A 13,170-nucleotide genomic window follows, 5' to 3' on the forward strand; every position below is an offset into this window, starting at 1 on the left:
CTACATATATATATATACTGCAGATTCAGAAAGTATTTAGACCTCTTTACTTTTTTCACATTTTGCTACGTTGAAGCCTTGTGCTAAACTTATTTAAATTTATTCAAAGTTCCACCAAAAGGAGAAAGCAAAACCAGGATTTTAAAAAGATTTGCTAATTTATTAAAAATAAAAAATTTGTAATATCCCACTGACACAAGTATTTCACCCTTGCTATGGCACTTGAAATGTGGCTGAGGTGCATCCCATTCTATTGGTCATTATTGAGAGAGAGAGTATAAAATTTATCAACAGTTACTTAATTGTTGTCATTTATTAACTTTCTAAATCTGATTGTTTTCAGTATCTACATAGCACACAGCAGAAATCATCCATGGACAGGATACCACAGGGCACACTCACGCCTTACACCACTCATGGCCAAAATTGAGTCACATGTCAATATTTGACTTTCTTTTTATTGCACATCCTAATTACTAATAAATTGCACAATACTAATTTAATTCTGATAACTAAATCTAATTTAATCTAATCATTTTCTATATCCTCTTATGTCATATTTTGAGCTTCCATGATTTCAGGACAGTAAACAATGCAAGGCAGTTGACACCAGGGAAAAAACTCATTCTCAAAGTTCATAGATTTAAAATATACAGTACATGCAATTGTTCTAGGAATGTCATGAGAGAATGATGAGAACACGTCAATTCATCACATTGCCCTTTCCCTCTGTGTATATTTGTCAACTATTTCTGTACTAGAACTGTTTATTTGCATCTCTTTTGAAGCCTTAACAAATGTTTTGCCTCTCTTCTTAATAACTGATTTTTAATCATGATGTCCTTTATTTAAAAACAAGCCATAGCTTACTGTTACTAAGTTGTGATATGTACTGTCATAGGGAATCTTGCCTTGGTTCTCCCTAATAATTTTTATGTGTTTTCTTACACTCTCAGGTTGAAGAAGGAGGCAAGGCAGCTCTGCTGAAAAACAGACTACAAGTAGGAGATGAGGTGGTGAGCATCAATGAGGTGGAGTTGAGTGGTTCAAGACAGGAAGCCATCTCCTTGGTGAAAGGGTCCTACAAAACCTTGAAGCTCATTGTTCTCAGGTACACTAATATATCTCTTACAGTAGCTACCATGAAAAAGAGCATAGTGTTTAATAGACAAAAATTAAAAGTCTAATACCTTTATGTGCAAGTTTGGTACTCGACTTGATTTGAATAATACTGGACTGTTTAGTTCTGAAAAGATATTAGAGGTGTTTTCATTGCCTGTGTACTTACATGACACATTCAAGTGTTTAATTTGTTCATTTTTGCTTTGCACAGCTGAGTTGACGCTGCAGTACTAGTGCCAATAATAGTAGGAGTAGCAATAGCAGTATTAGTAGTTTTTTTAATGTGTACAATACAACGATATTGTTACTTGCATTGATGAAGCATTCTATTGGTGTAAGTAAACAAACTTTGGATCACATATTATTATTTTCAGTTTTTCATAATGTGCAATAGATAGGATATTGCAGCTGACCGCCCAACCAAGTTTAGGTTTTGTCAGCGCAAAAACAAGAAGGTGATGCTTTTCAATTAACAAGGAAATAATAAGAAGTCAAGCAAAATGACACCTTTTATTGGCTAACTAAAAAGATTACAATATGCAAGCTTTCGAGGCAGCTCAGACCCCTTTTTCAGTCAAAATGAGTTAATTAATTAATTAGGAAATACATTCTTTGGACACTGGAGGACTGGAAAAGTGTCACTTGGTCTGATGAGTCATGGCTTTGACTAGTCAAGTTTATTTCTAGAGCACATTTAAAAAACACCAGATGTTTACAAACATTCTATACAATAAAAGTAAATCTGGAATAATAGAAAGTTACCTTTTAAAGTTAAATTCAAAATAATACACTAAAACATTCATTAAATCCAGGAAAAGAGTCAATAAAACACAAATTTCCAGGCTTAAAAGGACTAATAACCCTGGGAAAAAAGATGGGTTTTTAAGTGTAATTTAAAAGTTTCAAAAAAAGTGGAAGATCTTATAGAAAGGGGTAAATCATTCCACTGCCTACTAACAACAATGGGAAAAAACACAATCAGAAATTACAACAGTAACTGATTAGAAAGGCACAGGAGATCTAAGATAGCATATGGGGCCAGCCCATGTAATGCTTTAAAAACAAACAGACTAACAAGTGAAGAAAGGCCAATATGGTTCAAATACTGCCTCTCTTCTTGGAGCCAGTCAAATGTTTAGCAGGTGCATTTTGAACAAATTTTAGGTAAGACATACAATAAGAAAGAGGATGTAATCAGATCATGCAAAACAATCTCAAGGTCCTTAAAAGAAAGAGCTGATTTCAATTTAATTTGGCAATCACCCTAGAGTACAATGATCTGAAAAAATCATACAATTAATAGAATCTATACTAATAAAAGGCAAAGCCCTCACTGACTGACTCACTCACTCACGCACTCATCACTAATTCTCGAACTTTCCACGTAGGTAGAAGGCTGAAATTTGGCAGGCTCATTCCTTACAGCTTACTTACAAAAGTTAAGCAGGTTTCATTTCGAAATTCTACGCGTAATGGTAATAACTGGAACCTACTTACATACATATATACGGCAATAGCCTGCAGCTCGGTCGATGTGTGAGGTGGAGTTGTGTCCCCCATCATCACGCCTCCTACGTAATTGAGTGCCTGCCCTTATAGGGCAACCGTCAAAAGCAATCCAATAGACACACTGCTGCTAAATATTCGTGGGTGAAGGACTGTGCTTATGCAAACGAAGATGAGATGGTCAGGGATAGACTAGTGTTTGGTACAAACTCAGCGAAAGTGCGAGAGAAACTTTTAAGTGCCGGGTCTTAGCTAACATTAAATAAAGCCGTGGACATTGCAAGATCGCACGAGATAGCACAAGCACAGCTGAGAACCTTCGAGCAAGTACTCCGAGCGGCTCACGTGAACTGACTGTGAACGCAGTACACAGACAACAAGCAAGAGCTCCAAAGAGTGCTGAACAAATAATGCATTACACAATTGAGAAGGCAGCAAAAGAATATGAAGCGAGTGACACATACAAGCATATTCATAAGTGCAGCTACTGCGGAAACAAAGCACGGTGTAAACCTTAAGTTTAAATTAATTTCATAGACACGCTGCCGCTGGCGTTTGTCATGCCTACGACGAATACGATATTCTCAAGAGCTCCAAAGAGCACTGAACAAAAAACGCATTACGCAATTGAGATGGCAGCAAAAGAATATGAAACAAGTGACGCATACAACCATATTCATAAGTGCAGCTACTGCGGAAAGAAAGCACACGGTGGAAAAAAATCAATGTCCAGCTTAAGGAAGACAGTGTAAAAAATGTGGTAAATTGAACCACTTCGCTAAAGTTTGCAGGACTGGGAAAGGTAAAGCCGTGCATGCAGTGTTTGAGGTCTCAGATAAAGAGGAAGACGAGCTGTTTATTGATGCAGTAAGAAATGAACAACCGTCTGAAGCTGAACAAGCCTTTGTAGACTTATCAATAGGAAAGCAAGGTGTAAAGCTTAAGTTTAAATTACATTCATAGACACGCTGCCGCTAAATATTCGCAGGCAAATCCACGACTTAATACCGGGAATGCCTGTTAAACATCTTAGATTCACGAGTACCGATTTGGGTAGTGATTACTTCGATGAATGAAACCTGTTATCTTTACAACGGTTGACAACAAAGATGAGATGGTCAGGGATAGACTAGACAAACACAGAATGTAACTTGAACACAACACATCCTCCAAATACGAACCTGATTGAAAGCAATAATGATAATCAAATCCTTGATGACAGCCACACTTATAACAGTCACAAAACAATTACATTGACAATCATGTTACGTTATTTTTAAAATGTTTCCTTTTCTTTTTCATAACTTCTTTAACACACTACTTCTCTGCTGCGAAGCGTGGGTATTTTGCTAGTCATCAGATATGTGCTGACGGCAGGACTAGGATATGGCAAAGACTGATAATGAATAATAATAAATCCAGAACTTAGTTGACAAATAAATATAGTACTTAACTAAAAAGTGACATAAAGTAAAGGTGGCAGAAATATAAGCCAGGTCCTTAAAAGTAACTCATTTTTCCAGTCCAGGGACCTCATGCATAACGGTGTGTGTAGAATTCACACAAAAACATGGCGTATGGACAAAAGTGGAAATGTGCTAACGCACAAAAAAATTCATATGCACAAAACTCTCCATATGCCAACTTTCATGCACTTCTGCTACATAAATTCCACTCAGCGTGAAAAGTAACGCCCGTGCACGCGCCTGCCGCCCCACGCCAACTCCTCCCAGAAATTTGCATATATCTGTATAATGTAATATACATACTTTACTGCATTTCATCTTAAAAATGATATCAAGAGCTCCAAGAAGAAGCCAGTCATCATCATCTGTAAATACACACTCTCTTCTATTGAATTGAATTGAATTCCTTTATTGTTATTGTATGATACAATGAGATTCAATATGCAAATCCTCCATAAACTTATTTTCCTATAAAATGATAAAATAACAATAATAATAATAATAAAAAATGAAAAATATACAATACGTAACCATAAGTGGCTCAGGCTGTGCAATATTACAACTGTAGTGCAAGTTTAAAGTGTAATTGTACTTATAAGTACACACAGTTCTGCCAGGAGCACTTGATGGGCTGATAGAGCGTGTTTAGAGCTTGAGGAAACTGTTTCTGAACCGTCAGGTCCTGACAGGAAAGTCTCTGAAGCGTTTGCCTTATAGGAGCAGTTCAAATAGACTGTGTGCATGGCTGAGGCAGTGTGTGCCAGATGCTATATCCCGATAATCCTCTTTCCGATGAGCTGCTGTAGAGCTGTGATTCCACACTCAGATATAGAGGGTTAAAATACTCTGAGTGATTAACAATGCTAAAGCAGCTATATTATTTGGAATAGTTTGGCAATTCCGTGCAACATTATATTGTTGATATAATATATATAAGGTTGATTACAATCAGATGCCTTAAACTAATAACGATATGCAGTTAATTTCAGTGTATTTAATAAAGCTGTGTCAGGGATGTGAATCTGAAAAAGAAAGGGAAACCACACAGGAACAGTAGCACTGCTTTGACATTGGGTGGTGCCAGTTTGCGAAACCAAGCAAAAAATTTGCGTACACACAGGTTAAGGCTGGCGTGAGAATATGCGTGGCCTTACGCCAAGTTGTTTTTATACATCACTATGTGATGTGCATACGCACCATTTATACATTAGACCCCATGTGATTCAACATGATAAATAAGGAGGTAAAGGAAAAACTGCACAGCTCATAGAAAACTTCTTGTGCAGTTTCCGCGGAAGTAGAAATAAATTATTTAAAAATATTTTTTTTTTATGCCAATGTTTTTCAAGTCAGTGGCTCAAACAAATCTAACAACACCTAGAACCATTATTAAGTCAAACTTAATCAGAATTTTTTAAGCATACATGATTACAGGTAGATCACAAAATATGTAGAAGGAGAAAACAAAATTGAATCAACAACAATTATAGTAATATTACTAAAGAAAGTGAAAACAAATAGTAAAAAGAACTGGTTTTCCCTAAAAGGTCAGCAGATAAAGAATCTGTATGAAATTCTGTAAACCTGATCCATTAATACCATATTAAATGAGTTTTATTAAAGGATTTTGTGGTACTTGCAAAAACAGTGAGTGTAAAGCTTTCTTAGTCATGCCTAAGGCCTAGACCAACAGGTATGGTCACAAGGTCAGAGGCAATAGAACTAACCTTGGTTACATTTAAAGAAAGCGGCTTAGATTGTTAACTTCATTCTGGCCACTAGAAGTACAAATCTGCCAACTGTAAATTCAGAAAGGCTCCTTGCCAAATAGCCACTTGTTAAAATCCCTATCGAGGGGTTTTGCGTTTTTCAAGAGTAAACTGTTTGTCATTACAAGAGTGATTCTTCTGAATAAATTATTGAGTCATTTTTTTATACTTTATAGCATTTATGTTTTTTTTTTATTTTTTATGCTAACTGAATTGATTTCTTATATTTTTGATATCTAACCATGGCTGCAAATGGATTACCTTTTTTTAGCACTAGATGTTTTTTACGTTTAAGACTTTGTTTTGGTTGTGTATTATTATGGGCTGTTTCTTTCATCTTGTTATTGCTGGCTTTGTGGCTCTTTATTAACATAACAAGAAAGTCCGGTTTTACTGGCAGGATGAGAGGAGTTAATTAAATATTCTTCAGATTCACTCAGTTGTCTCAGTTTTCAGCTTTTTCCTTTGCCCTCAAACTGTTAATGCAGTAATCTAAGCAGTACTCTCATCTAGAACAATGGTAAAATAATCACATTCAGTGAATTTTGTTGTTTTGGAGTTGTTCTTAACTCCGCATAATGAAAGGTGATATTGGCAAATCTCAAACAGTCTTTTTGTAGTAGGAATTAATCATCGATTGCATAATCTAGTGTACATGCTTAAATCATATGCAAGGACCTATTTTAAAATAACTCTTTTAGTAGCAAGCAAATCAGGTTATGACTATTTATAGAGATAGTTTGATTGGACATTTAAAGAGTCAGAAATTAATTTTGAACATAGTTTTCCGGGTTATGCCTTGTGACCAGTTAAGGACATTACTGTAGAAACACCAAGCTGCACTCTTACTGTTGATTTGACATAATAAACGAAACATACTGTACATTAGTTCAAGGATGTCAGTTGGTGAGTCATCACCTTATGCTTTTGGGAGAACGGTTGCTAAGAACAGCTATGAGATTACCGTATTATTATGAGATTACTGTGCTCCATTGCACTGAGCCAAGAAAACTGAGTAGCATGGAGATTAGAAGGCCCTTTTTGGTTTTCCTTACTGGACATAAAAATTGAAATGAACGGTCTTCAAAATGCAGTAAATAGACAACCTCAGGGGTTCTTCCTGTGTATAAAATCAGTTTGTCCTTCTCTGATTCTCTCTGTAACCCCCACCAGTACCTTTGCATTTGAGGATGTACACATCTAAAGCATGAAAGTTCTAGATGTACAAGTAATAGTTATTATATCTTATCATTTATGATTTTATTATATGTATCATACATTTTTGAGCCCCAAACATAATTTGCTCACAGGTACAATATGACAGCTGTTCTTATACTGTACATTACTTTATTTAATACTGAACGCACAGGATATTTATATACAATGGATAAAAGATAAGGTTATGCTAGTGGCCATCTGTTAAGTAAGTAATAAAGTTCCAAAGACTTTGCCAATATCTAGCATTTTGTGAATAGCATTTTTAAAATTTACAGGGCACTTTAATTCTTCTGTAAATCTCAAAGGCTGGCCACTGGTTGATGAGCTGCTGTATCAGATGTGTTATTTGTTAATACGCCCATAGCAGCCTTTGGCAGAGCTTGTGGGTCAGTTCAGTTTACAGTACTAAAGTACAACTTGTACGTGTATATGACTCCGAAATCTGATTCGTAGCAAAGCAAACCTAATGAGAAAATCAAACATTAAAAGAAAAGATGTAATATTGCTCAACCTGGCAAACACATTAGGTGTAGCCCTAATAAAGTAAATCTGAAATCTGTTGGTAGTTATTTACATTGTGTGAAAGGAAAAAATATAGTTTATCATGGCATCCTGCTAGCTGGTAAAATACCACATGCAGGCAGCACAGTGAAATGTGACCTTGAGGAGGCTGGCAGGGTTCTTGTTCTTGTTAGTCTGCATCTTTCTTCATCTTCATTTAACATGTTGTAGTCTCCTCACTGCCTACGTTTTTATACACAATAATTCAGTCATTTATTTTGGTGCCTTCTATTCTGAATTGGAGGTTCAGACTTGATTATGTTGTAGCCGGATTTCTCATCTTGCTTTTGTTTGTACTTCATTGTTAAGTGCTTGGTTAAACCCCATCATGACGTTGCTCTGTGGTGAAGATTATATAAAATCACAATTACTTAGAATTTTTTTTAATGCAGCTGAAATCTAAAATGGTCGACTTACTGTAATAGTAATTTTAAAAGTACTTTGAAGGAAATTTAAGGTTATAAATAGAGAATAAACACCTTTTGAAAGAATTGTAAATCAGCACAAGCCCCAAAATGGTGTTTTGTTAGAAATAAAAATCACTGCAGGAACTGAAAAGGAACAATAAGATACACTAAGTAGCCAGTCCTCATCAAAACATACAGTATTCTCTGATTCTTGTATCAGCATTTAGTAATATAAACTCGAAATATCATATCAGTAGATGAAAGTCACACATTATTTTTTAAATAAGTCAATGTAATAACAACACATTGCAATGATAAAAAAAACATAGTAGAAAGTTCAATAAAGACACTCAGAAAAGCAGATATTAATGATGTCAAAAGCATAGAGGAGAATCTGTATAAATTCAATTTGTCACAATTACAGGAAGCCCTCAATAGGTTGATGTAGAATGCTGCACCTTCAGACTACAATTATGTAATATTTTAACCTCATTTTGTTTGTAGTATGTCTATCACAAATAATACTAACTTAATATCAATGTTGTAATGCATTAAGTTAGTTACAATTACATTTCATCCTATGCATTTATCTACTAGATTACTAGAGTTTTGACAATTACAAATACATAAACATGACAGACCTTTATTATCACTTGACCAATAATTATTACTACTATTAACAAAAATAATCAAAGAAGTACTTTGTGAGAGAATTTAGAAAAAAAGAAATCCATATAATCTATTTTAATAGTCCTTTACTAACTTTCTAACAAAATAACAGACAACTTATTTTACATTCAGCATATTTTAGTGTCATGAATTTATATTATATACTATAACACTATATATATATCATACATATATATATATCATATACTGTAAACTATGTATATAAGTGAAAAAGTAAAATAATACATATGAAAGATGGAAAAAACAAGTACAGTTCAAGAGCAATGCATAAAGTATGTAGACGTAATCAATGCATGTAGATAAAAGCATAAAATTTAGTGTTACAATAATGTAGAAGTCAAGTTTGTACATGTACATTATATATATATATATATATACATAAGAGTGGTAAAACAAACGCAACTTAAAAAAGAACTATGTGAAAAAACAAAACAAACAGTAAATAACAATTAGGATGAAAACAGTACACAGCCTAAATTGTTCAAATGAACTGAATATGTTCTAGCAATAAAACAAATTAAACATGGATGTATACATATAAAATGAAAAAGCAAGAAAATGAAAGCTAAAAATCACGGAGAAGAAAGAAGCCATAATTAAGGATAAACAGTAAAAACATCCTCTCCAAGTAAAGCAAATGAAATAGAAGCATCCACTGACACAATATTTTACTTGAGGTAGTTTTGTAAAGATCATTTATTAGAGTCACCAGACTTCAAAAAACTCAGAAATGGGGCCAATGTGTCTTCAGGCAATGCAAAAACAGCTTTCTAAGAGAATACAATTACAAAGTAAGAATATATATATAATATGATTGGAAAAGGAGAACAAAAATGGACAGGAGAAAGAAAATTTGAAACTAAACACTTATTTGTAAGGGATCAATAGCATAACCAGTATAGTATGCATTATATATTTTGATGACTGGAAAGAAAAAACAATACTAAACAGGAAGAAGGAAAAATAATAGTAATTAGGATGAGAGACACATAAACAACACAAAAAGTGACGATTAATAGAAAATGATAAAAAGTGAAAAGTAGTAAGTTTCACCTCTATATTTCAGTCTTTAACTCAAGGCAGAAATAAATTCTCTAATCAGTAGTGAAACTACAGAACTGCAGGACATAAAAGCGAAAACTAATAAATTAGATGAATACGGATGTAATAGTATGTGGCAACAGGGTGAAAATGAAAATGGCTGACATCTTACTAAAACGAGTCCCTGTAGATAAGAAATCCATAAACCATTCTTTCTGTCTCAGGGGATGTGCTTGGAGGTTATCAGAGAGGTTACATTAACTGGAGACTTCAATTTGGTTGTGTGTGCTCTCTCCACATTTGGTTCACACTTTATGTTCACTGCTGCTATGATAGCTGCCAGCTCCCTAAAACCCTGACTTATGTCAGCAGTTGTGAGGCCATTGTTATTTTTAAAAAGGGCAGAGTTTGAGGGTCACTTTTACTGTTTAAAAAAATGAAAAAGATAGTGCTGATATAAGGAAAAATCAAAAACATTCTACTTTACCTTTAGCAACACATGACCATTTTATTGAAAAATCTATATATATAATTGACCATGGGGTACGCACGACAGAGACCATGGGATATGCATGACAGAGCCACGCCTGCCAACTCACAGAGCCCCGCCCACCAACTCTAAGACCATGGGATACGCACGACATAGCCCCACCCGCCCACTCTAACCCTCCTCCTGCGTCATGGGGAACCCACAACAGAGCCCTGCCCGCCAACTCTAACCCTCCTCCCGCGTCCACCCTCGCTCTCGAGGACTAATCCCTCCCGACGAAGTAACTTTCACCAGCGTTGACTCCATCCTCACAGACTATCCTGCAGATCAACTTGCATTCCCCAAAGAATTTCTTAACAGTCTTACTCCCACTGGCATGCCTCCGCATAAACTCAAAATTAAAATTGGTTCAGTCATCATGCTTCTCAGGAACCTCATGCCAGCAAAAGGTCTCTGTAATGGCACTAGACTTTCTGTTACTAGCATTCACCGCAATGTACTGGAGTGTAAGACTATCACATCTGCTTCCTCACAAACTGTCCTTATTCCCCGGATTTCCCTGACCCCATCAGATTCAAATTTGCCTTTTACTTTTACACGCAGACAATTTCCTGTTAGATTGGCCTTTGCAGTGACAATTAATAAGGCACAGGGCCAAACTTTCAAAAAGATATGCCTGTATCTGCCAAAACCAGTTTTCAGTCACAGACAATTGTATGTTGCTCTCTCCAGAGTTCCATCTTTTCATTCACTGACAGTTGTATCCTCAAACCCTCCCCATTTAGACAACTGTGTCTTTCAGGAAGTGTTCACCCATCAATAAATAATTATGTGGCATATACTACACCGCGGGTTGGCAAGTTCACTATATCTATGATGCTCTCTTTTCCCCAAAGAGAATATGTTATGACCACCAATTTACCAAGCTATTCACCAAGCAATAATAATTTAAATTTAAATTAATCCATTTTACGGTATAGTGAGTTTTCATTAGTGTGACGTATAGTTTAAATGAGATTGTACTATGCCTCATTGTAAGGTGTAATGTGGCACTGTTTTATAGCCTCCAATCACTGACCATAAGCAAATAAGCTCAGCTCCAGATCCTTTTGAGATGGCCCTATTTTATTGTTCTGTTTCATTCATTCATTGTATATATTGATGGTTGTGGTGACAGTAAAAGCAGCGTCTTACTTACATGGTTGACGACATGCACCATAATAAACAAGAATGTGTTGAAAGATATAACTTAATTTTATTTAATAGAAAATACTATTTAGCTTACCTGATGTACCCCTTACTTTTACTCTTGTCCTTTGTCATTTCTAAGATGCATTACATTTTTGTAAAATGTAATATTCTTTTGTTATATGTCACTTCAGTCTCACCACCATCAATATATTGTTTAATGAGCTTTTCTGAATATTCCCCTCTCTGCCTTTGGCCCACTAGCTTTATGGAATCTTTTATCAAATGACTCTGTAAATCCTCAATTTCTGTAAAAATGTTTTTCACATTCAACGCCTAACTAGTGAGTGAATTTGCTTCCATTTGAACACTTTAAGCTTACAATGTAATAAAGATCAACTGGCAGATCTAAGCTTTATTGACATTTTAGCTGTCCTAATATAAAACAAAATGGATCAGAAAGAGGTAGAATACATCTGAAAAGGAGTATCAACTGATTGAACATTTTATATGGTTTAAAATAAATAGCTGGGCAGTTCCTTAAAATTATATTGAACTATACTGAATGTAATAGTGTAGTGTTCTACTATACAGTATGGACCTAAACCTGTTTTCTGTGCATTTATGATGGGAGGCTGTGAGAAATACATGCATTAATTCACAAAAACACAAAGTGCAAACAAAATGAGTAGACCTACATGTGTAATATATATGAAGACACTTTGAGGGATTTACAGAAGCCAGAGTACCGCTATTTGTATCCTTGGGGCAGAGTTCAGTACGAGGAGTAATTGGTGTCATAAAACAATAAAAGAACAAGGAAAAGAGCCCCTAAAGAAATGCTAGAACAGTTTTCAGAAAGCCGACACACTGCTATTTCAGACTAATCTTTGTTTGCATTTTTTTTCTTCTGTTAGTCTGTTTAAGTGGATATTCTGCATCAATAAATATTTAGTTGTCTGCCTCAATTGAAGTTACCTATGTATTTTGCATTGCAAGTCTTTTTTTTATACATTCGCTTAAGCAAACAGAAGGCCATCTTTGCAGGCAGGTTTTTTTTGTCTGTAATTCAAACGTCACTCTTCATGTCACAAAAGCCTCCTGGCCCTCCCACTTCTTTCCAAAGTACACTGTAATACAAGTTTATAGACAACCACCACCCCCCATCCCCACACCTCAGCTTTTGCAGAAATCAAATGACTGACTTTCACTGAGTCCACTGAAACAAACAGAAGTTTAAATATTGGAGCTTTGTTTTTTTGGATCATGAATCCCATTGTCTCTGTAGTTTCTTTTATTTTGCTAAACTGGCCAATGCACCTAATTATTTTATATTATACAGAATAAAAATGTATAATGGGTGCTGATCTATTATATCAATGGAATATTAGAAGAGACATCTTAAGAATAATCACATTCAGACAAATAAAGTGATTAACCTTTCCAGATATGGATGAGAATCTGGATTCCTACAAGAACATGGAAAGGTAAGTCACCTTTTAATTACTGTAAAAGTGGAAGCGTGTCCTCTTAAAAAATTAATCATATCTGATATTTTGTTACTGTGCATTTTTTTAGTTAGCTGCATTGAGGTGCAACATGAAAAATGCTATAGCTTTAAAGATTTTGTTCACACTCAGATTGATAACATTTCAATAGTCAATGCAACAAAAGTATATTTTGTTTCCGTACATTGTATAGAAATGCAAAAC

At 35.1% G+C, this 13,170-nt stretch overlaps 1 protein-coding gene across 1 annotated transcript in view; it reads left to right on the forward strand.

Moving 5' to 3' along the window:
• shroom3 (shroom family member 3) overlaps window positions 1–13,170 on the forward strand; it is a 333,442-nt gene that overhangs the window by 118,941 nt on the left and 201,331 nt on the right. Inside the window, exon 2 of the mRNA XM_039758806.1 lies at window positions 957–1,111. Coding sequence (XP_039614740.1) covers window positions 957–1,111 — 155 coding nt within the window. The remainder of the gene's footprint in view (window positions 1–956; window positions 1,112–13,170) is intronic.

This window comes from Polypterus senegalus, chromosome 7 (genome assembly GCF_016835505.1).
Source record: "Polypterus senegalus isolate Bchr_013 chromosome 7, ASM1683550v1, whole genome shotgun sequence".
NCBI lineage: Eukaryota > Metazoa > Chordata > Cladistia > Polypteriformes > Polypteridae > Polypterus > Polypterus senegalus.